General features: G+C 35.9%; 1 protein-coding gene across 9 annotated transcripts in view; it reads right to left on the reverse strand.

Annotated features, from left to right (window-relative positions):
• Positions 1 to 257: 257 nt before the first annotated feature.
• The window catches only part of GOLIM4 (golgi integral membrane protein 4), a 65438-nt gene continuing 40390 nt past the window's right edge, over positions 258 to 25305 (reverse strand). For all 9 annotated transcript variants that reach the window (XM_026705804.2, XM_026705803.2, XM_026705802.2 and 6 more), the window contains 7 exons: positions 23680 to 23918; positions 22058 to 22134; positions 21481 to 21602; positions 12646 to 12813; positions 6288 to 6356; positions 5170 to 5250; positions 258 to 3632 (listed from right to left, as the gene is read on the reverse strand). In XM_026705804.2, coding sequence (XP_026561589.1) covers positions 3471 to 3632; positions 5170 to 5250; positions 6288 to 6356; positions 12646 to 12813; positions 21481 to 21602; positions 22058 to 22134; positions 23680 to 23918 — 918 coding nt within the window. In that variant the 3' untranslated portion in view covers positions 258 to 3470. The remainder of the gene's footprint in view (positions 3633 to 5169; positions 5251 to 6287; positions 6357 to 12645; positions 12814 to 21480; positions 21603 to 22057; positions 22135 to 23679; positions 23919 to 25305) is intronic.

Genomic DNA, 25305 nt, shown 5'->3' on the forward strand with positions numbered 1-25305 from the left:
AAATATACCCATTAATAAAAACTACATTTAAATCCATGTATCTTCATTTAATAAATTCTTTTCTTGATCACCTACTTCACTGTATTTGTTTGCAATGATCAGAAAAATGATTTCTGATTTGAATCAAAACCCAGATTATTTGAACTTGATTTTTGAAAAGCAATGTTATTCATCTACTTGGATGATGCACATTGCTAGAACTTACAGCCAGAACAATAGTAGAAATAAAGCAAAAAGCACACACCTTAAAATCAGCATTATTTCAAACTCTACCATTTATTGATGGTCTTCAGTTAAAGCCTCAGAAAAATTAAATACTGTCCCAAGGCATGAAAAATACACATAATTTTATCAAAATATTTGTATTCCAAAGGGTATGTACATATCATACACTTTACATAACTGTAAACAGGGAAGTTTTTTTCACCACCTGTAACATAATTTTGTTTAATTAGTAAACTCAGATTTGTATTGTTATACATATACAATTGGATGCCATGTTTAACACAAAATCCTTTTTAAAAAATGTATAAAGATATGGTTCAAAACATTTACAAAAGTAAATTACCATCGGGTTAGTACAAAATGAATTATATTACATTCATATAAAAAGATTAAAAGAAATTTTCCATTATGGTTGTTGTGGTGTATCTTAAAAGCAAAAAAAAGGAAAAGATTCTCAAGCGTTGAATTATTATTATTTTTTCTTTCCTGTGATAGAAAAAAATAAAATGGAATTTCACCCCTGATCTGAAGAATGTTTGTGCTTCTGAAAAACATTCTGAAATATTGTTTCTTAACCTTGGCAACTTGAAGATGCGTGGACTTCATTTCTTCAACGGCCTGGAGAATTCTCAGAGTCGAAGTGGACACATTTTCAAGCTGCCACGTTTGAGAAACACTGTTCCAGAAGATATCCAATCGGCCTGTGTGTGAAGGAATCTTCCCAATTTTTTGATTCAAACTCCTCTCAGCAACAGCCATGCTAAGATGGGGAATTCTGGGAACTGAAGTCCAACATCTGCATGCCTAGGTTGGGGAAGACCGCCATAATTAAAAGGATATAGGTTTGTATGTGTATATGTGCATATACTGCAAGTTACAAACATTTGACAAACAGCACAAACATAAACCTTGGACTTGGAAATTTTCCCCAATGTGAATATGTGAAAGAAACTCACTCTCCTGTGCAAAAGATAAGGTGGAGAATTACAGTGAGGAAAAGGCTTTTGGAATGGAATCTTCATCAAGGCTCTACGGCACGGGAGGAGAAAGTCTTCTTTCCAAGATCTGCATAGAATATGTTACCATGATGGAGTTCATAGTATATATTGTTTGGGAACAATCTTTGATTTCCCAGGTAGTTGCGCAGCATTTGTGACCCTTATAGCATCAGGTGGTACAGGTACTATTACCTTCTGTGCATGCACATATTAATGTATATTGATTATTCCATCAGCAAGTGCATGAGGTAAGCACTATTGATTAATCAAAGCAAGTCTAATAATTGAAGAAGACAGGAATGTCTATGAGTATTTGAAAGCTTCATTCTGTTTCCAATTGTGACACCGATTGGTCAGTTGATATGCAGTTCTCATACTTTAGTTCCAAAGATGAGCAGATTCAAAAGAAACTGCCCCTGTTTCCTAACACTAAGGAACAATAAAGTTGCTCCAAGATCATTCTGGAAGTTATTAAGAACTTGACATCAGAAACACAAGCATGGATAAAGCAAGAGAGTTGGCCAAAGGCTCCCTTTAGCTATCCACATGTTCTTTTTTTTTTTGTTTCACAGTTGGCTCAAAACAGGCATATGGAAAAAGTCAACTTAAGACTAGAATATCTGGGGAAAGAATATCTGATTCTCTTGTAAGTATGATTACTAGAAACATCCACTAAAAGTTAAACAAAACAAGAAAGACTGCATTAAAAATAGGGAGCATGGATAACGGAGGGGTGTGCAAAGGAAGCTTTGTAGAGTAGAATAGAGAACATATGGCATATTAGACACCAGGGCAAAAGTTTTCCATGCCTAAACTAAGTGATTAACTTGTGTCTATGCTGTACTGTTTCAGATGGTAGATGGGTGACAGGGCTAACAAATCTGGGCTAAAATCCAGTGCAATAAAGAACAGCCATCTGGAATTTTGGACCAAGATACTCAACAAGGAAAAATATAAAAATACTTTCACTCCTGTATGACTCTACGAATCCCAACACACTAGTTTTTTATATGCCTAAAATACTTCCTGTATTCTGAATTTTGATATAACCAAGATGAAGGTTTTCAGATTCTTGGAGAATCATGGTAATAAAAAAGCCTTGAGAGAAAGCTATTTTAAAAAAACCTTAAAAGTCCAATGTGACTTTTTATAAATTAGGCAATGGTGAAAACAAAGTATGATTGAGTGCAAATAAACCAGAGAAAGAAGAGATTCACATATACACATCACCTTTTAAACTAGACAAAAATGGGAGTTTCTAATAACAAAAATGTATACAGGTCCACTCAGAAGCAATTTCCATAGTTTTCAAATGTGAGCTTTCACAGATAATGAAAACAAGTCAGTGAAAGAGTCAGGACATTCTATCTTCATCAATGGATGACAACCAATCTTGAGTTAAGGCAGCTTTTTCAGCTTCATACCATCTAGTTGAGTTATGGCTATAAGTCCTATAAAATTTCTACCCAGTTGCAATCCTAACACACCTGAAGAAAGAACTAGGGCATGTAAGGCAGGATCAAACATAAACGTTACCCTGCTGGATCAGAACAACCAATCATCTAGACTAGCATTCTGTGTCATATGATGGCCAAGCACTGGGAAGTTCATAAGGAGGGACAGAAGGATAACAGTCAGCCTACAAACATTGAAGTGAATTTTACACTCTGATCTGACACCAGCTCAAGCATTCCCCTGTTGCTATGCCTTTTGAAATATGCCAACATAGCTGTTATAAATCTGTGCTAACAACATCTGAATCAATGACACTTAGGCAAACTGATTCTAGCCAAAATGAACACAGGACAAGTCAGCAACAGGCTCACAGAATGAATGAATTGAGATATGGGAGCAGTCAGTCCTTCCTCAAGCTTCAAGCTCAGGCACTAGTTTTATTGTTGGCTTAAAGAATACCGTACCTTGGCTTCTCACTATACGGACAATGCAAAAACAAAACACACATAGCCCTTTTTTTAAAAAAAAAGGCATCATAAAAAAATTAAGAAAAAAAAAGAAAAGAAAAAACAATACTTTTCCTATTCTATTTTTTTTGTTCCATAAAACTTATATTAAGAATGCAACCTAAAAATACTGTATTCATATAAATGCACAAAAACCTCCAATAAAAAAATATAATATATTCATTTTTGTTAAAAGGCTCATTTTTTCCCCCTCTAGAATCTACACAATTTTGCTCTTACTCTCGTCCCTTTTTCTTTCACGTAATGTCAGGAAACAATCCCAGAATTACATTTCCCCTCGCCTGCGGCTTTTATCTGCAGCAGGAGCACCATCCTCCTCTTCTTCCTCTTCCTCTTCCTCATAGTTTTCATCATGGCCTTCTTTCTGTTGCTTCCCTTCCTGAATGTCTTCCTCTTGATCAACTCCTTCGCTCATCTTTTCTTCAGCCTGGATATCCAAAAATTGGTAAAAGACAGAGACGATTTCAGGACACAAATTGAAAAACCAACAAAGAAACAACATAGAGAAAAGGATACAGCATTTGGGAAGTATAACTAATACATTTTATAGATGGAAATATAATGGAGGGAAACTAAACAAAGAGAGAAGCAACCTGGAAATAAGGAGAAACTTCCTCACAGTGAGGAATATTAACCACTGGACAGCTTGCCTTCATCACTGTAAGTTTTTAAGAAGAGACCAGACAGCCACTTGTCTGAAATGGTATAGGGCCTCATTCTTGAGCAGAGATTGGACTAGAACATGGGTGTCACATGACGTATTGTGACTTATCATTACTCTTTTGCCTTTGCAGAGCCGGGGTGGGCATGGCCTGTGCATGACGCAACTGGCCTGTGGGCCACCAGTTTGATAGGCCTGGACTAGAAGACACCCAAAGTCCCTTGCAGCTCTATTCTGATTTAAATTTAGATTAAATTCTATAGTAGATTCCAATTGTTACAGCAAAATAGGTGGAATTGCTTCCCTCCCCTCCAGATAATTTTCTGGAAATGGGAGAAAATTCAAAGGGATATGTATCATGATATTAACGTCCTACATCTTTCGCTCTATAAAAGTGAAACAGTCATAAATGAAGTATGCATACTGTGCAGCTTCTGAACTACATAATCTAACCAGATTCAGTTGTCTCAGCCACCAACTTTCATAGCTTTAATTCTAACTTAATGTCCGTGGACCTTGCCTCATATTTAAGAGGTCCCTACGAGGGAGTATGTAAGTGCCTATTGTCCCCGTCACATATTAATTTTTTATTTTGTTCATTTGGATTTGGATTTTTCATCTGATGAATAAATAAATAAATAAATAAATAAATAAGTAAGTAAGTAAATAAATACATGAATAAATAAAATAAACAAACAAGCAAACAAATAAATAATCTAAGCTTCTGGAGTCACCCAACCCATCCAACAGCAAAATGATGACATGTCATACTGTTATCTATTTTATTATCTAATTAATATTAATGTCCATTTTATTTAAAAATAAAGTAATTTTCTATTGCTTTTTCCTGAGCTGCCTACTTGGAACGGATGGTGATCGAAAGTCAAGTGTAATCTTGATTGGAAAAAGCTTGCATCCCTTCACCCTAATGGACCTTTTGTTAGCATTTTATTAATGCTGTGCAGATTTGACAGTGCTTCACAGGCAATCCATACATCCCTGGTATTCATTCTGGTTTCACTACAATCTAATTATCCTCCCCCTCCCCCCCCCGAACAAGAGCTAGGTCATTGATTCTGTTGAATTTGGCATCTGTTGTGTTTGTAAACGTTCTGAAAAGCTGGTATGAGGCTCCAAACTCTGACTAAGACTTATTTGCTTTGGTAGGAATACATTTGCTTTTATCTACATAGAAAGAGTAATAGTTAAGAGATTCAATGGATAAAGCACAGCGTTTTAGAACCAAGTCCATCTCCCACAATAGCATCTTCTTCACTTCATTATTTAATTGTGCAGTGCTTACATTTTCATCATTTTCACCATATGGATCTTCACCATTGTGTTCCAGCCCCCTTTTCTTCTCTTCGGGTAGATCTCCTTGGGCCTATTAAAAATATACATATTTAAGAACAAAGTGATTATTGAAGATAAAGTACCCATTTGGGCTACACTGTACTTATTGGGTAAGGAACATTTATCTTGGCTGCTGTATGTATTTATTTTGTGGATGTTTTTACTGATTTATTGGTTTTAAATGTTTTATAATTGTAAGTCACTTGGTTGAATTGGGAAGTTATAGAGAATGAATGAATGAATGAATGAATGAATGAATGAATGAATGAAAAAAAGAACAAGTGTTCTTTTTAATATCTTGGAATAAAGTTCTAAGAATTCCAATCATAAAATTTTTATCAGTTCCTCGCCTGATGACATGGGTGGATAGGATCACTCCAATAGGATTATGAAATACAGGTAGTCCTCGATTTACAACAGTTCATTTAGTGACCATTCAAAGTTACAACGGCACTGAAAAAGTGACTTATGATCATTTTTCACACTTATGACCGTTGAAGCATCCCCATGGTCAGGTGATTTACATTCGGAGGCAACTGACTCACATTTATGACATCTGCAGTGTCCCAGAGTTATGTGTTCTCCTTTTTGTGACCTCCTGACAAGCAAAGTCAATGGAGAAACCAGATTTCACTTAACTACCATGTTACTAATTTAACAACTGCAGTGAATCACTTAACAAATGTGGCAAGACAAATTGTAAAATGGGGCAAAACTCACTTAACAAATTTCTCACTTAGCAACATAAATTTTGGACTCAATTGAGGTCGTAAGTTGAGGACTACCTGTACATGAAGTACTTCTATGGTCTATGTACTGTTTTAGCTTGTCCTTCCTTGCAGAAACTACTTGTGGGCTATACATTACATTGTTGGACTTGTACATCTGCCACTTCAAAAATACGGGCTTATGGTTCCACTCAAATATATTATTGCAGCTTTTTTCTGTAATGCATTTCATCATTCAGCTTGCCCTTCCTCCAAGAGGAACAGGACACATAAATTCAACCCACTGCCGTATATTATCCTCACCATAAACCTGTAGGGTTCATAATTTCAAGTTATTTACCTCTTCTTCTCCCTCTTCCTGGTACTGCTCATCCACATTGTCTTCCTGTTGATCCGGATTGCCCACCACCTGCAGATAAATCAAACAGATTCTGTTGCCCTTATTCCTGCAGCTCCAGAACTCAGAAAATAAGTATTAACTTAAAAAAAAAAAAATAAAGGACGGGCAAAACTATAGACAGGCTGGGCTATTCCAAAGACTTAAATCTGAAAGCTCACATATCACTAAGAACTGTACAGGCATAAGTTTGGTCAGTCTATTAACTGTGGTTGAAAGATCTGGAATAGTTTGATACACAGGGCCATAAAATCAAACTGATACATGGGGCTTTGTCTGCCAAAACGGAGTCTGTTGCGGTACAAATGAGCACATAATTCACTGAGTTCTTTTGCCTACTCTTTGAAATATTTCTCAGCTAAAAATACAAGGTGCATTAAAATTTGCACAAAATTTTAATTTTAGATTCACATTAAGATCATATTTTGGCAAAGATGTGTACAAAAATAAATGTAGGTTTTTGTGCTATTCATCCAGAATAAAACCAGTTTTTTAAAAATGCAGAACAATCCAGAATTTTGATGGAATGAATCACTCAAGACGTATGATACATCAATTGGATTATCCACTAATTGCTTCAATATATTCTGAGATGGAGATGAAAGCAAATACATTATTAATCAACACTAAACAAACTGGATGTTCTCTTCCCATCGTTTTAAACAAATTATTTACTTTTATAAGGTTGATAATGCTGCTACAATCAACAACTGAGTGATTACGTAGTCCATTAATAAAAATTATAAAAAATAGCACACCCATAATAATATTCATGAAACAACACTAGTTACTAATCAAACTGATAAACAAAGAAAAAGAAATCTGAGAACTGGGAATATCAGTTAGCCAACAAACATTCACCTAAAGAAAGAATTCATTTCATCCTTCAGAATTGAAAGGATTAAACAGCCAGATCTCAATGGTTTTATAAAAACTCAAGAATGGTGGGAATATGATGTTCTCTGCAGAGATATTATTCCAGAAAAGTGGGGCCAGAGAGAAAGGGCAGGATCCCAGCATATATAGGACCCAGAGCAGGGACCCAGAGGGAGTCCTTCCTCTGAGATCTCTTCAAGGTGACCAAGGCCACTGGGAGAAGTCATTCCAGATGATATCCAAGGCCAAAGCTATGAAAAGATTTACATGAACCATGAACACATTTAGTTGTACCTGGAAACCCAAAAGGTAACCCGAGCAGCTCTCACAGAAGAGGTAATGAATAAATAAATTGCCCCATATAATCTGAAGTCTATGTTCTGGACTAGCTTATGGGCTCAGAGTGGTGTTCAAAGACAGTCCCATGTAAAATGAGTCCAAATGGCAGGTCCTTGGTGCTCTCTGAGCTTGGATGTTTTCTTGCAGATGCTTCATTAGCTAAATTAGATAACATCATCAGTGTAAACAAGACCCCACATTTCAATCCTGAGCTACAAGTATTCTCCTTTATTAATAGTCTAAGTGAAAATTGGTCAAGGCATGAGGGACTATGAGTAACCCAAACTTCCCTCTCCAAAAAAAAAAAAAATGAAGGAAAGCTTGCAACTGAAGCACAAGATGAAACTGTGGAGAAGCCTTCCAAATCACAACTGTGACCAAAATGTGTTGAAACTTTTGTATTTTTTTTCTTTTTAAAACATAATCTGGAAGCAACTAGATTGCCCAGAGTCCCTAGGGTCAGGTGATACATGCATTTAACTATAGTAATTATTATTATTTAGAAATGTACTGAAAGTCACCATTGAATATGGATAGTATAAACACAATTTATCTGGCCAATGCTTAAGAATATGGAACACAGCAATTAAAATTATATTAATATTATATTAATGCTCGAGTAAATGATATTTTTGTAAACACAAATAATTTCCACTTCTAAATTCTTTCAGTGATGTGAAAGGTGGATACAGTGTTAGAAACAAAATTACTTAATTCAATATTTATTCTTAAATGTTTCTCTCTTTCTCTTGATCTCTATCATTATAATGAATTTATCCAGAGGACAAGAATAAATTAATGTTTATTGTCTAGACCTTATAATGCTATTTGTATGTATTAGGAGAATCAATGTTGAGCAGGAGAAAGAGGATCAATACTCTTCTTAATATTTTTTTAAAAAACATTGAAAACCCAGATGTTGGATTAAGCATTTCTTCTTTCAAAAATAGTGTTTCCTTGTAACAAACACATTTTAAGCTATCATCAATATCTACTAATGCTTTTACACAGTGTTTGTATCGTATTTGAACAATAACAAATATTCCAAAAGTAGTTTTGATTATCTAGACCAGGAATAAGCCAGTCCTCTATGGTTCAAGGGCCACAGAATGGCATATAGAGCTCGGAGGAATGTTTGAAGGGAGAAAATAATACTTTAATGCTTTAACCCCCTGAAGGCTTAAAAAACAATTCTCCTAATAGCATTTCTCTCCAACTGCCCAAAGACAGAAAAAGGATGATTTGCCAGAGGGCTCTGAGACTGCAGACCCAAAGGGTAGCACTTTGGTAAAACAAAGCTTAGAAATATTTACAACACCTTTCTGTTTCTTCATAGGATGTAAAATAGAAGCCATGACAGAAAGAGGGACATATTTGAACCACCTCTCCTAAAAAAACAGGATTGAGTGACTTACGTAACAGAATAGCAGAGTTTGAAGGGACCCTGGAGGTTTTGTAGTCCAACCTCCTGCTCAAGGAGACAACCCTACACCATTTCAGACAAATGGTTGCCCAATCTCTTCTTAAAAACCTCCACGTTGGAGCACCCACAACTTCTGGGGGCAAGTCATTCCATTGACTATTTGTAAGGAAATTTCTCCTTAATTCTAAGTTGATTTTCTTCTTGATTAGTTTCCATCCATCTTGTTCTATCTTCAAGATGCTTTGGAGAATATGCCAAGCTGAGATTTGAGATATGACATCACCATGAATGTGGTCAATTTGCAAAAGGAAGCTGTGTTTAAAGGTGACAAGAGTTTCAACCCCTATTCTTGGGGGAAAAGAAAGAAGATTCGGACTATTTCATAACACAGGAACTATTCTATAAATGGTTAAATAATAGATATTGAGGTTAGAGGAATGGAATCAGGTGAAATATGGTTTATAGGAGAAAGAAAAACAGATGAGTAAATATTTTTGACGGTTATATAATCGATACTATAATGGAAGATATGTTATAATATGATTGATGTTATTGCATATTTGTTTATATATTACTACGTATTTGTTTATGTATATATATATATGATCATAATGACAATGACAATGTTTGTATGTTAATACCTTGGACACCTAGAGAGCACATCGTTCAACATAGAAATGAAATGTATGATATAAAACAATAAAAATATTTTTTAAAAAAAATGGTGTTGAGATGCCAAACAGCTCAACACCATCAGCAATTCCTATGGAAGGAAAATCTTGGTGTGTTCCAAATCTTGGGACACATCTTGGTGTGTTCCAAATATATTCCTCTATTATCATTGGCTATAAGTGGAAGGTTTCCACTGATTACTCCCAAGTTCTTAATTAAAAAAGACATGGGATCAAAGATTGTTTTATTTCAATGTTTGGTTAATGTGTTTTGGTTTTCATTGAAAAGTAAAATGTCAGAAGTCTGACATGAAAAATATATTTTCTGATGTTCAAAGCTCTATTATAAAACCTCTTTCTCCAAGGTATTCTGCTAAAACAATAAAACTAGGATGTGGAGTCCTTAGTGTTTTCTGAGCTTGGCTGTTTACTTGCAGACATTTCCTAGGTAACATCTTCAGTCGATCAAAAGCTCAGAATCCACCAAAGGACTCCACAGTTCAACCTTGAGCTACACGTATTCTCTTGTATTGTAATTTAATTGATGTGTTCACACCATATTATTAAAGCAGGTTTCTGGTGATTTATGAAATTGAGCTCTATTATATGTTGCTGCTTTTCTAAAAATAAAAACATAATTTTATTATGTCTTAGAGCTGTTTTGATTTCTATTTGTTTTTACATGGCTTTTCAGTTTGCCAAGGAAGGTGAGATAAAATATTCTAAAGAAATAACAACAAATTTCATCATACAAAGAGCAGCACATTCAAATATTAATAATATGTATATAGTTGGTTTCAAAAAGGAAGTTCACAAGTATTTTACTTAGTTGGGAACTGGGAAATGCCTGCATGCACTGGTGATTCTGTTAAAAACCATTGTATCATAGATAACTACTACAGGAACGAGGCTGCGCCTCATGCTTTCTCCCTTGGGGTGTGTGAAGGTTATAGTGAATAAACATACAGGCTATCCTTGAACAGTATGCAGAAACTTCAGCTGGTACAAAATGCAGATGCATGGATAATATTGGGAGTCCAAAGAATGGTGCATTGGTGTCAGTTTGCTTCAGGGTCCAGTTCAAGCCATTGATTATTACCTTTAAAGCCCTACATGGCACAGGGCCAGGATACCTTTGGTACTGTCTTCATCTAATTCATTGGTCACTCCCACCTAGTTAGAGTAGGTCAGTTGTGGACCGAATCAGCAAAACAATTCTGACCGGTGGGGTTCCAGGATCTGAGCTTTCTCTGCCATTGCCCCTACCCTGTGGAACCTACTCCCCCCAAGAGGTGAGATGGGCTCCATTCCCCTGGCTTTCTGAAAAGGCATGAAAAGATGGCTCTGCAACCTTGCTCAGGACTCATAGTGATGCATGCAGCCATGGAACAGGTTAGCATCCAGAAAGCCCTTTTAATTAATTTTTAACACTGTTCTGTGCCTCTTTTTAAATGTTGGTACGATTTTTATGTTTTAATGCAGAGGTCTCCAAACTTGGCAACTTTAAGACTTGTGGCCTTCCGGGAGTTGGACTCAACAAGTCTTAAAGTTGCCAAGTTTGGGGACCTCTGTTTTAATGCTTTATTTGTACATTACTCAGAGCTTCTGTTTGAAAATTTGATAGATTTGATAAATGAAAATAAGCAACAACAAACTCCACTAATATATCTGCCTCAACAGTGAAATTGAAGCCCCCTCTTTTTATGTACGATGCACATATAAATGGCTATACATATTTATCTTTAGCTGTAGCTTTAATTACATCATCAAAGCACCATTTTTCATTAAAGCAGTTTGTTTTTTGTTCACAATTGGGCCATAGAAAGAGGGTTTGCACATTGTGCTAAGCCATTTGTTTTTTGAATATACCACAATTTGACTAGAGTCATACAATCTAAGCCATTAAACAAACCCGAACAGTTGAGTTTAGACAAACTGTTAACCAAACCAAACAAAATTCAAAAGGCCTTTGTGTGATGTGTGAACCAAGCTTAATTTTCATTTTAGGTACAGAAAATATATTCTACTGTATTACATAAAATCAGAAGCAGAAGCTTGCATAGGAACTGTTGAGAAATTGTTTTATATAGATTAAAGTAAACTAAGTTTTATTTACATCAAACTTCTCCACATATTGTTGATCATGCCAACTGAGAATTCTGGAAACTTAATTCAATATATCTTGCCGATACTACATTAGGAAAGACTGTCTTACATGTTTTTGTGTACTTGTTAGTTGGCAGATTGATGCATGAACAGAATCACCTGAGAACATTGCTTTCATTCATGTAATTCACTGCTGGGTACTGTATTGATATTCATGTCTAAAACAAGGAATCAGATTTCCCCATTTCTCCCTTTGTTTTGTGATTCTAATACCTGGCACAATTTGGCCACAGAATGCTGATGCTTTGCAATTCTTCCCCTTTGGATTTCTGAAGTTCTCATAAATCATTTGTAGGCACAGCTTTCTTCCAATTTCTATTCTCCTTTATTGATTCTTCCCACACACCCCATCTTTCCCCCCTCTCTTTGTTCAAGCTAAAGATGCTCATACATGCTCATGTCCACAAAGCATAGTTCATATAGGACATCTGATGCAGTGATGCATACCATTGCATCTGGATTCCTTCAGTGTCCTGTACTTCATCAAAGATGCACAAGGGTGTTTGTTAACATTGAGTGGAGAAGAAGAGGGAGAGATGTCACAGAACAGAAGATAGATGGCTCCTGAGATTGATTTTACAAATTTTCCATATTCACCCAAAGGAAATATGAGAGGTAGACAGGACAAAACAAACCCATAAAATGCTATCACAATAGGAAATTTAAATTTCTCTAGTAGCCGTCCAGAATGACTAGCAGATGAGCCTTAAGATGATATAATGCATGCACTGCACTTTATGTTTGCAAGGGTTTTTTCACCCATGCATGGAAACACTTGAAGTTACAATCATTCCATGAACAGAGCCATTGGGTTTCACTGACTCACCACCAAATGGTCTTCCATTTCAGAATTTGCTTGTTTCTGGTTATTTGGTTTTAGCTCCTTATTCTCTTCAGGGAGATTCTCTTCCCTCTCTTGCTCTGCTTCTTCAAATTCATCTTCTCCCTGGTTGTTGGGATCATCAGCTGGGTTGATATCATCCATGACTGTCTTCTGTATTTACAAGATGAAATGAAAAAAAAAAATCAATATATATTTCATTACAATACCACCACCGTCACTTAGGTTTAACATATATTATGAACTAACTAACACTTTCTGGCTATACCCTAGCAATAGAGAAATACAGTCTATATTTATATCCTTTCAACATTAAGACCTGTAGAAATTTCTGTTCTGATTTTTCTTCCATTAGAAGAAAAATGCAACATGGCAGCGGCATAAATGTACAGATGAAAGCAGTATAAAATATGTTGATAAATTATTTTTTTAAAAAAAACAAGGAAAGCAAGTAGAACAAAAAGTAAATTCAGGTACTAATTCCTTTTTAGAAATATGGTACATTATCCATCTTATTCTTTGGATAATAAGAGTGCTGTAAACATTTAAAAACGGATGTCTTCCAAATATTTTGGATAAAATTGCTGTTTAGAGATAGTGATTAATATAGTCCACATTCTCTTCAGGAATCTTGTGCATGACCACAAGCAAGGGTTAGGATGATGGATAGACTCTACAGTATGGCAGCCACAAACCTCTCACAGTTGCTATGTTGTGGTATGCATATACAGTAGCTAAAAAATACCATTGTTGGAAAGCAGATTAATACTAAAATAATGATAGGGTTGACACATTGGATTAAACCATGTATTTAATGTTTGCTTTTGCTTTTGCAGAATGTAAGAACCTAGCCATTATGATTCTAAACTATGGTTTCTAGTTTACAGACATGATGTTTGAAAGACTATCCCAAAATCACTCAATGGGCTTTATGACCAAACATAAGTTAATTCATTCATCATGGAAAACCAGAAAAATGCTTTGTTTGATATAGGCTTAGTTTGCTGTTTGAACTCAGTAATTATGTCATGTAAATAAAATGGTGGCTTTCCTTGATGTGTAAATCTCATCCATAGACTTGAAGGTCAAGTCCACTAGATGCATGATTTATTTTGCCATTAGAGCAATTCATTCTGCCAGTTTGGTTCTGTCTTCTCATCTTCCAAATTGGTCTTCATGAGTACAACTATAACAACAGAAGATGGGTAAGTCCATAATGCATTAAAGTCATCTGGATTCATCTCTTCTCAATACAGAATTTAATCCTGTAAATTAATATGGTGTAAGCCTGGTTTTGGAAGTTATTACAGCTCATGAAGTATAAACATTGAAAGTCAGGATGAAATCTCATCTTAACAGAACAACAGAATTAAAGGAACCTTGCAGGTCTTCTAGTCCAACCCCTGCTCAAGCAGGAAACCCTATACCATTTCAGACAAATAGCTGTCCAATCTCTTATTAAGGATATAATTCATTTGTAAAAATGAATTAAGCAAAGGTAAATTCATTTATACTATAAATTCACTCGCGAAAAACAACACCAACCATAAAAACCTCTGATCTCGTCCTGACCTAACCTTACAACAATGTGCCGCTCCCGTATACTATGCACAGAACTCAAAAATCGTCTAGACAATGGAGAGAAGGACCTGTACATTGATTACCGTGCAGACTGTATCAAAAGAAAGTCACACAACCCACAACTCAGCATCCAACCCTACTTCAATCAATCCACCATCACCCAAGACTAGGCACGCATGCCCCCAACTACCTCAATTCAAACTACAACTGGCCTTAAATGCAAGCTATTCAATGCAAGAAGCCTTATAAATAAAATACCTGAATTTCTCCTCTTACTAAATACAGCTAAATTCGACATCATATTTGTCTGTGAAACATGGCTCGACGCATCTCTCCCTGACTCCATTACCTCAGTAAGTGACTATCATGTTTACTGATCAGATTGTGAAATCCATAGATGAGGTGGTGTTGCTATCTTCTATAAAAAGTCCTTACATCTAAAAATCATCCAAGTTCCCCAAGAGCTTGCTCTTCCTGAGACCATTATCTGTGAACTGACCTTAAATATCACATTTCGGTTCTTACTATGTTACAGAGCCCGATTATGACACTGAACATGTAAACAAACTAAATACACTACTAACATGGGCAGCATCCTGCCCACACACTTTTATCTTTCTTGGTGACTTCAATCTACTTCATATTAACTGGACCCTAAACGAATGTACAACTGAACCCATACATGCAACCTTCTACAATGCTGTAACAAATCTGGGACTAGAGCAACTAGTAACCAACAATACCAGACTTAACAACTGCCTCGATCTCATCTTCTGCAACAGTTTGAATTCAATTTACGGAATACAAATTAAAGAACCCTTTTCCAACAGTGACCACAACATGATTGACTTTTGTCTCAACATACGTCCACACAAAAATCATCACAACAACAAAATCCCCAATTATAATTTCAAAAAAGGCAACTATGATCTTATAATCAACGATCTCTCTTCCCTTGATTGGCAATTTCTATTCACTGGATGCAATACTGTTGAAGACCATTACAACATATTCTTACTAGAAATCAAAAGAACCATCAAACTATATTTACCAATAACAACTCCCCAAACCAGGAGAAACAGATTACCCACAACAATAAGGAAGCTTCAATCCAAAAAGAGAGCACTTTGGCGAAAAAACGAATCTGGTCACGTTGCCAACTTCAAAAGCCGTTACAAAAATCTATGCCATCAGATAAAAACTGAATACACTAATTATCACATTAAACAAGAGGAAAACCTTCTATGCACAAATTCCACCCGTGCTTTCTACAATTTTGTAAAGAACAAACTAAAAGATTCAAGGTTCATCCCACCCCTGAAAGGACCTAATGGCAAACACTGCAACGATGCCACCATCAAAGCAAACCTCTTTAACACGTTCTTTGGCTCAGTATTTGTAAACAGCAATGGATCAAGCTCAGTACTTCCTAGTCGAACCACAGACAACTACAATGATCTAATACATATCGATTTTACAGAAGACAATGTTGAAAAAGCACTGTGCAATCTAAAACTATCTCTATCTATTGGAATGGACAGAATATGTGCCTACTTCTTAAAAAAGCTATCCACTGCCATAGCTGAACCTCTAAGCATAATCTTTGAAAAATCTTTCAGGACCAGCTCCTTGCCAAAACTATGGTCACAAGCCACGGCCATCCCCATCTTCAAAAAGGGAGACCCTAGCCTAGTTGAAAATTACAGACCAATGTCCTTATGCTGCATCACCTGTAAAGTCATGGAATCAATTATTAACCAATCCATTATCCTCCACTTAGAGACAAACAACCTACTCTACAATAAACAATTTAGTTTCAGAAAAAAAACTATCCTGTAATCTGCAACTCTTACACTGCAAAAACATATGGACTACACAACTCGATCATGGCAAAGCAATAGTCGCAATCTACATAGACTTCCGTAAAGCCTTTGATTCAGTGGTACACGACAAACTACTACTAAAACTAAAATCTTATGGTATTTCTGGACACCTACATAACTGGATAGAAGTATTCCTGTCAAACAGACAACAAATGGTCAAAATTGGGAGCGTCCTATCAAATTCTGTACCTGTCAACAGTGGTGTCCCCCAAAGCAATGTTTTAGGACCAACTCACTTCATACTTTACATAAATGACCTCTGTGATCATATTAAAAGCAACTGCGTTCTCTTCGCTGTGACGTAAAGCTATTCAACACCACAGACAATACTGCTACCCTCCAAAAAGACCTTGACTATGTATCAGAATGGTCAATCAAATGGCAACTTCAAATCTCAACAAATTGCTCTGTCTTACATATTGGCAAAAAAAATCAGAAAATAAAATACAAGCTAAATAATCAAGACCTTGTTGAGGATCCAAACTTTGTCAAGGACCTTGGAGTACTCATCTCTAATGATCTTAGTGCTAGAGCCCACTGTAACTACATAGCCAAAAAGGCATTAAGAGTTGTTAGTCTAATCCTATGTAGCTTCTTCTCTGGTAATATCATACTACTAACTAGAGCATACAAAACTTTTGCTAGACCTATAGTTGAATACAGCTCATCAGTCTGGAACCCATATCATGTATCTGATACTAACACAATTGAAAAAGTCCAGAAATATTTCACAAAAAGAGTTCTCCGCTCCTCTACTCATTGCAGAATACCTTATGCCACCAGACTTGAAACTCTAGATCTAGAAAATCTAGAACGATGCTGCCTCCGGTCTAATCTAAATCTAAATGTAGTATATAAATTCATACATTGGAATGTCCTACCTGCAAATGAATACTTCAGCTTCAATCATAACAATACAAGAGCACACAATAGATACAAACTCAAGGTTAACCAAACCAAACTTGACTGCAGAAAATACGACTTCAGCAACAGAGTGGTCAATGTTTGGAATATTCTACCTGACTCTATGGTTTCTTCCCCAAACCCCCAAAACTTTAACCTTAGACTGTCTACTATTGACCTCATCCCCCTCCTAAGAGGCCTGTAGGAGGCATGCATAAGTGCACCAATCGTGCCTACCGTCCCTGTTGTATTGTTTCTTTTTATTTTTCTTATAAGTATCTATCTCATGTATTCAAAACTATGTTTATTCTTATACCTGTATCTTGCAAGCGATTGACAAATCAAATAAATACTAAAATACTAAAAAATATGATTGGATACCTAAGGAAAATAATTATCTATTGCCCTCAATGCCCCTGCTACTGGTTTTATACTGATATATGTTCCTGGGTGGCATTATGAAGACTCTATTATACTCTTTTTATAGTCTTCCTGGAATTGGCATTTATTTAGAAAAATGTGATGTACATCTTAACTGAAATCAAAAGGCACTGATGGTACTCACTTGGTATCATTTAAACATAAGCACTATTATTCTACTCTCATACACAGCTCTTCTTTACTTTCTCCCAAAAATGGTCTCTGGAGAAAAGAGTCTAAAGAAACTGTTTTCTTTTCATAATCCATCTAAAGAGTCTTCACCTTTAGACACACTTTTCTTTTTTGTTTTCCTAACAAGACCATCAAGCTAAGCAGTGGGATGTTGTATGGATAACTGGCAATCGTTGCTCCAATTTTTGTTTTTCCCAAAGTTCTTAAAATTATCATGACTTCAGGCCTGACCAGATATATGTTTATCTCTTTCTGGAAAAGAATTAACATATGTCTACTGATAAAGGAGAATATTTATAGCTCAGGGTTGAAATAAGGGTCCTTGGTGCTCTTTGAGCTTGGTTGTTTTGTTTTTCCACAACATATTTCTGTTATACAAAGCACCACAGAGCTATTGTGTGTGCAAACATACAAACACAAATACATATTCTCTCTTGGGATAAATAGCATTATATAAAGCACAGGAGGGTAAGAAGTACAGGTAGCTTTGATTAGTGACTGAAGTTATGGAGGACTCTTCACTTATGACCTAATTTTGAGGTCATAACGGCTGCACCCTCATTATCACATTTTGGGTGCTTGGCAATCAGCTCATCTTTATGGCTGTTGTAGCATCTCATGGTTATGTGACAGTGATTTTCAATGGTGTTTTTTTTTTGAAGTTTCCAGCATTTTCTCCCAGTTTACAGTAAAAATGCAAATTGGGTAAAATTGACTCAGTTAAAGACCATGGTGTTTGTTTAATGACTGCGGCAAAAATTTAGATAAAATTGGGTCCAGTCACATGGTGATATGCTGAACAATTGTAATAATTTATGGTTTGAATTATGGTCCTAAGTCAAGGACTACCAGTAATGACAAAAGGAATATACTTGTTTCCTCATACATCTTCTCTATATGATCATGGCAGCTCCACGTTTTTCTACTGGTCATTCACTTTTGTACCCAGTTCACACTCATTCATCACCCATTCATTCTTTTTTTTTTTAAACAAATTTTATTCAATTTTTCACATAAAAACAAAAAGCTGTTTTTAGTGGACAACATATTTCCGGGTCATCATTTTACATACAAATATGACAATAATTATGCATTCATATATGCACACTTAATTCTATTATTACCTTTTCCATTCCAAACTTTCAGAAAGGAGAGAAACAAGCAAATTAATCCTAGTCTCTTACATTAATCTCAATCAAAACATCTTTTCGTTTCATTTCAATTATTTCAAATATAATCCTTTAATATTTATTTTTAAAATAGAAATAACAATATATGTTTGCCTAATAATAATAAAAAAGTTACCAATGTCTCTCCTTTCTTTTAATAGTCTGTATTATTTTATTAATTTAAGTAGTTCTTTAATCTGTCATATTTTCTTTCCATCACACATTCTTTCTATAGATTCTAGGTTAATACAAGTTTTAACACAAAAGAAAAAGAAACAAGTATAGGTTTCCCCCCTTTACTGCTTTGAGTGTGACACCTCAGTAGTTAAAATATACCTTTATTCCCTCATTTTAATTCCCAATAAACCATTATTTTTAAGTAGTTACAATAATAATCATTGCATCTTTTCATTTGGATTCTGCAACATATTTTCCCCCTTTAATTTTATTTCTAATTTCAAAAAAGTAAAAGGGAAAAAATGACTATTCAATTTCTAATCACTGATATTGACCTCATTTTTAAACATCTTCACATTCATTTTAATTATTAGAATTTCTTTAATAAACCTTAACTTTTAAGAATAAAAATAAAAATGTATATTCATCTAATAATAGTTATCAGTATCTATCCCTCCTTTAATAATCTATATTACCCTATTTTCTAAGTTTTTTAAAAATTGCAAATATATTCTTGTTGCCCCTTGTCACCCTGCAGAATCCGCTTTTTAATTCATCAACCATTATCTCTAAAAAACCTATTTCTTTTCATCATTTTACTATTTCCATATTTCTTTATTTAATGCACCTGTTTCTTACTGCCTCTCCTCCCCCTCTTTTTTCCTATATCTTTTCTCATTCTGGTTTATATCCCGCTCTTTCTTGATATCTTCCTTTCCCCTTTTCTGCTGGATCTTTCTACCTCTCCTGATTTCACAGATATTCCCCTTTTTGATTACCTTCTTAAATCTCAACTTTTTAGCCTTCCTTCTTTCCCCTCATCTTTGTAGTGTTCTTTGTGTTAATTGTCTATTTAACATGGCTTCTCCTTGAAGCAACTCCTCCTCCTCTGAAGTTCTTTCTTCTTGTTCTTCAATCGCCATTTCCATTTCTTCTAACGCAGAGCAAAGTGATTCGCCTCTTTCCTGTAGTAATTCTCTCATATTTTTAAGTTCCATTTTTAATTCCCGAAGAGATATCATCATTACACAATCTTATTAAAATATAATATTAAAATATAATATTATAATCATTGAAGTCCACAAAGAACACTTTTACTTTCTTTCTTTCTTCCAGTTTTTTAAAGTTCTCAATTGTTCCAGGCCAGGGTCTATACCAAAAACATAAATCAATCCCACAATCAGTCTTTCCTTGCTTCTTTCTTTATTCTGGTTCAGCTTTCACTTTCTAAGGTTCTTACTCTGTTTCAATATTTCTTTAATATTATATCAACAGAAGTTCATACAGAAACAGGATGCTTTCCCTTTTGTTTGGGTTCACACTTTTGTCAGAAGATGGCACTCTCCATTATACAAAGTCTTCACCTTTTCCCCCTATTTTTTTATTTAGGGTTTTTCAAACCTCAATATTCCAACACAATCCAGTCTCCAAATTGTAAATTTTTTTATTATTATTTTTTGACAATCTTAAGTCCAGCTTTATTTTATGCCTGTTTATTGCCAAAATATTTTAGTCCAATTTTATTAAATCTTTAGTTCCGGCTTCTTCCTTTCCTGGTTCGAAGCCCTGCTTAGCTGTCAAAATTATTTTCTTATTTTTTTCCCTGTCCCATTTTATTTTCACTACTCACTTTTCTTTTCTTAAAAGTTCAATGTTACCTTAATCCCGGGGTACTTTTTGTTTAGTTGTTTCGCCCAACTGTCCTGGTTCAGATGTTATCCACCTCTTCCTTCCCTCCTGCATAAATCTTAGTCCAGCTGAGTCCTCCTCTCGGGGGTGGCCATTTTGGACCACTGCTTCAGTCGTCTTCGGGGGGAAAAGGACCAAGCCCAGGAGGGGAGATGCGGCTACCCACAACCTGGCTTGCAGCTTCCCCTTACTCCACCGCCCCTCCAAGGCAGCTTCAGCCCTTAATCGCAATGATTGGGGCTCTCCAACGAAAGAGCACGGACCATAACCACGGACAGTCGTGATCTACAGTCCGTCAGCAAGGAGGGCTCAACCCGGAAGTCCATCACCCATTCATTCTTGATTTATTCCTTATTGCTTTAGCACGCACACTTCTTAAATATTCTATTCCAACTACATTCAGGCGCAGTGGCCAGAATGCAGAATTGCAAGCAAACTCTGACTACAGCCTGGAGTTTGATCTTGACAGAGCTCAAGGTTGACTTAGCCTTTCATCCTTCTGAGATCAGTAAAATGAGGACACTGCTTGTTGGAGGCAATATTGTATACCTCCCAGAAAGGGCTGTAAAGCACTATGAGGCAGTATGTAGGTCTAAGTGCTATTTCTATTTAACTTAGTTTTGTTATTTCAGTTTATCAACTGTTTTGGGGTGCAGAATGGGGATAGATAGATAGATAGATAGATAGATAGATAGATAGATAGATAGAAAGAAATAGACAGACAGACAGGATGGATGATAGATTGAATGAATGAACACATTAGCTAGAAAAGAATATGTTTCTCTTAAAAAGTTGCTGCCACTTACTGGCTCTTCATTTTGCTCGTTCTCTGACTGGTGCTCCAGTTCTGGATCCTGTTGCTCATTTGCATTATTCTGATCATCATCATCATCTACTCTTCTTGGATGCTGGTTATGTCTCTCATAATCTAATTGAAAAAAACATTCATCTCATTCCTTCTTCCCACAGGCAGGAAACATCATCACAAGCTTAATTCCACAGTTGGAAGCACCATAAAAACAGCATCTCAGCTCTGGATTCAGCGTGGAAATCGTAACACCACAAAATGACACATTCTATTCATAAGCCAAGTGTCTTTTGCCCATATTGGATATGATCAACCAATAAAAATGGTTATGTTAATGTTTATATTTTAAAATTATATTCCATAATTTCTGTTTCAAGGTTTTTTTTTCTTCAAGCCAGGCCTTTTCAGATGGAATTCAGCTTAATGGTGATTATATATGTCTAAAATGTTTTGGTTTTTAACAGTTAAGCTCTATTGTGTACTATTATTACCGGTCTTAAGTGGAATATAAATGATATGAAAAAAAAATGGAGAAATAAGACAAACTGTTGACAGGGAAGAGAATGATTACTTACTTTCATCTTCTTCGTGTACAACTCCTTCTCCTCCTTGCACGATATCCTGATCTACATTGTCATAATGGGATTGCTGGCTGAAATGATTGGAAGATCTATTAATTGAGATTCATATGGAAGAAACCCTTATTAATATACAACATGTGGACTGATTAATGCTATGTTTCTTTTTAGCTCCAGGCTAGCTTAATATTACCCAGAAGGAGGACAAATGAATAAAAAAGAAATAGAGTTAAATTCTTGGTTTATTTAGATCAATATATTGTCTTCTAAGACAAAATTCCTTCCCAACCCTACTTGGAGAGTCCAACAATTGAACTTGAGATGTTTAATTTCACCAATTCCTGTTCTGTTAGGAAAATATGATCTCTCCCTCTGAACTAAAACCCATCCTGTAGCTAGAGAAACATAGGAATATGCCTTACTATGAATTAAGAGCACCAGTCCATCCAGCTCACCAATTGCTGGACTTTCAAAGGACAGTTATGATGATAAATTTTCCCACTACTTCCAATATTTCTATACAACTTGCCAAGTATTAAATTGTTCCAAAGAAGACTAAGACGGATTGGGGAGGATCCACAATTCATGGTCAACAGCAGAAAAACGGCAGAATCTTTCTTAGCATCTCTTTATGCCTAAGAACATGCATGCTGCCTTGGTGTCTGCCATTTGGCTTTACATAAAATAACTTTCCCTCCTTAAAACTTAACCAAATTGAAGAAACAAATGTATGCAAATAAATGGGAAGCTTCAGCCACTTGGACTATAATTGTTTCCAAGATTGTGTAGGCCCAATGGTGGGTGACTACAGCCTAGTGCTTTATGTAGAAGCATTTTCCACATTTACCTTAAATAATAGAAAAGCAAGTCAAGTATTGGGGGTAGTGGTGAGCAGAGGCTGAGGGGAAACAATTTTGTGGTTTTGCTTTCTAGTAAGCAAATGTTTTCTTATCCCCATCTATACTGTATCTAGGAAAGCCTTCCAAGTGGCAATTATTTTGTGAGAACAACCCCAAACATGTTCTCAAGACCCCAAATATGACTATTGTATCAAAAAGATTCCACCTCTGGGTTACACAATGCTAATAACAGGGCTGACTTCTTCACGGTAAAACAATCAGCACAAAAACCAGACAGTAATAAATCTCAGTGTACTGTATATACAAAGATACATGAATTCTGTGTCTCTTGTCTGCCTGTCCTTATCTGCACATAGTTTACACAAACAATAGTGAAACTCAACCAATGCCATATGAATCAGTTAAAGAATTCCTACAGGATACATAGGCATTCTTTTCCTGACTGACCATTTGAGACTGACAGTCCCAATACTGAAAACTTTAGAAGTCACTTTTTGAGGGCAGCCATTACAAATGCCATCTTGTAAACAGTTACTTCTCAGATAGGCAATTAATTAGAGAATTGCCTGTGTTCTTCTCAGGCCTTGTTTATGTACCTATTATTTACCACCCTGAAATAGAAAATATTCAAAAAAGAAAAGAGGGGAGGCAGCATTTCTAAGAGTTTTGCCGTTCTAGAATTTTCTGACAAATTAAACTTTCTTCCTTTCTCAGGGGAGGGTGGGGCAGAGACTATTGGCCCTTTGTTACAAAGACAACCTGAGTTGTTGCTTAAATTGTTCTTCGTCCTGCTCAGCCTGTCTCTGCAGCATCAGCTCTCTCTCTTGAAGCTGCTGCTGCCGGTGCAACTGCTCCTGAAGCCTCTCGTGATGCAGAGCCTCCTGATGGTCTCTTAGGCGGCTGGCTTCTTCTTCTCTCTGGGCAGCCAGCTTCTGTTGCTCCAGCTGCTGCTCATAAGGCGACTTGTACTTTGTTACAATCTTTGCGGTGGGTGGCTCCTGGCAGAACACACATACAAGATCGCTCAAGTAAGGTAACATTTTTGTTTTGTGTGCAAGTTTGGCATCCCAGAAGACATAGAAAAACATCTGCGTGAGACTTCAAACAAGAGCTGCCAACTCGTAGCCTCATTTCCAAAGCCCCCTTTTCCAGCTTTTGGTAAGAAAAAAAAGCTTCATGCTCAAGAAAAGAGACGGGGAAAGAGACCTAATTAGTGCCATATTAAATACCAGAAAATCTACATTGTCTAATTCACATTTAGCTATGGCTCCACTACAAATTACTTAAACTTCACCCCTTCCTCATTCCCAGGGCTAGGTTTACATTTATCATAGCCACCCACCACTTATTTTTCTCAAGACAAGGTACTTCATGATATAAAACAAGCTCTCATTCTTGAGAGCCAGAGAACATAGTATTAAGTTAAATGAGACAACTGTTTGAAGTGGGTGTAGCATAGACTTTGAATGGAAAGTTTGAATAGATCCTTTGGCAGTAGTAATCAAAAATGACTAGGGATATGTCCATTTAAAATGTTTATGAGATAGGTTAAATGTCTAAGTTTCTATCATTTTATTCTTGCTTAGAATGAATACTAAGGAACAATATAGACAGCATCAATGTTGGCATCAGGATAATAGTTTCAGAAGCCTGAAACATCAGGAGGGTTTGGCACACTGTATAAGCTTCAATTTGAAAATTAGTTGAAACAAATGAAAAAGTATATTTTGGTGCCCCAAGATATGACCTAGAAAGTAGAAGCATTTCTTGACACTTCTATTTATAGTTCTGTACAAAATGTGACCTGCATAAACTGTACCTCTGGGATTCTGGCTGCTGGATGCATATCATATTTAAAGTGAAAGGATTTGCAAAAATATTAAATATATTACACCAAGGTGGAGGAAAGAGCATTCTGGATTCACAAAGATAAATGTGCAAGTAGAAACATCTGCCTTTCAGACTAATCAGATTCTGTTAATGTATCCTTATATTAAAGTAGAATTAATTGAACTGGGCATGGTTTTTTTTTTTCTGAATTAGGGCAAGCATTAATCTTGCCAGTCTGAAAATACATTTCAACCCAACAAACATGAAGAGTCCTTTCTGAGATATTTGCCATACTCACATTCCTGCTGCAGGCTAAGCTACCTCTTATCTGAATGTTCCCTGGCTGCAGTTCCTCACCTGTCTCCCAAGGTCATTTTCTCATCCATTAGAAATGCAAAAAAGCCCAAGTTAGTCTACAATCCAACAATTTTTCTCCCCCATTAATTACAAATTAATTCAACCGTTGCCAATGGCAGGAGGGACCCAGAGGTTTCTGCCAAGTAATGATAACCTAAAATTCTCAACAAGTGCATCTTAATATATCAAAGGTGGCCA

Source organism: Pseudonaja textilis, chromosome 4 (assembly GCF_049901715.1).
Source record: "Pseudonaja textilis isolate UNSWEBS1 chromosome 4, rPseTex1.2, whole genome shotgun sequence".
Lineage (NCBI taxonomy): Eukaryota > Metazoa > Chordata > Lepidosauria > Squamata > Elapidae > Pseudonaja > Pseudonaja textilis.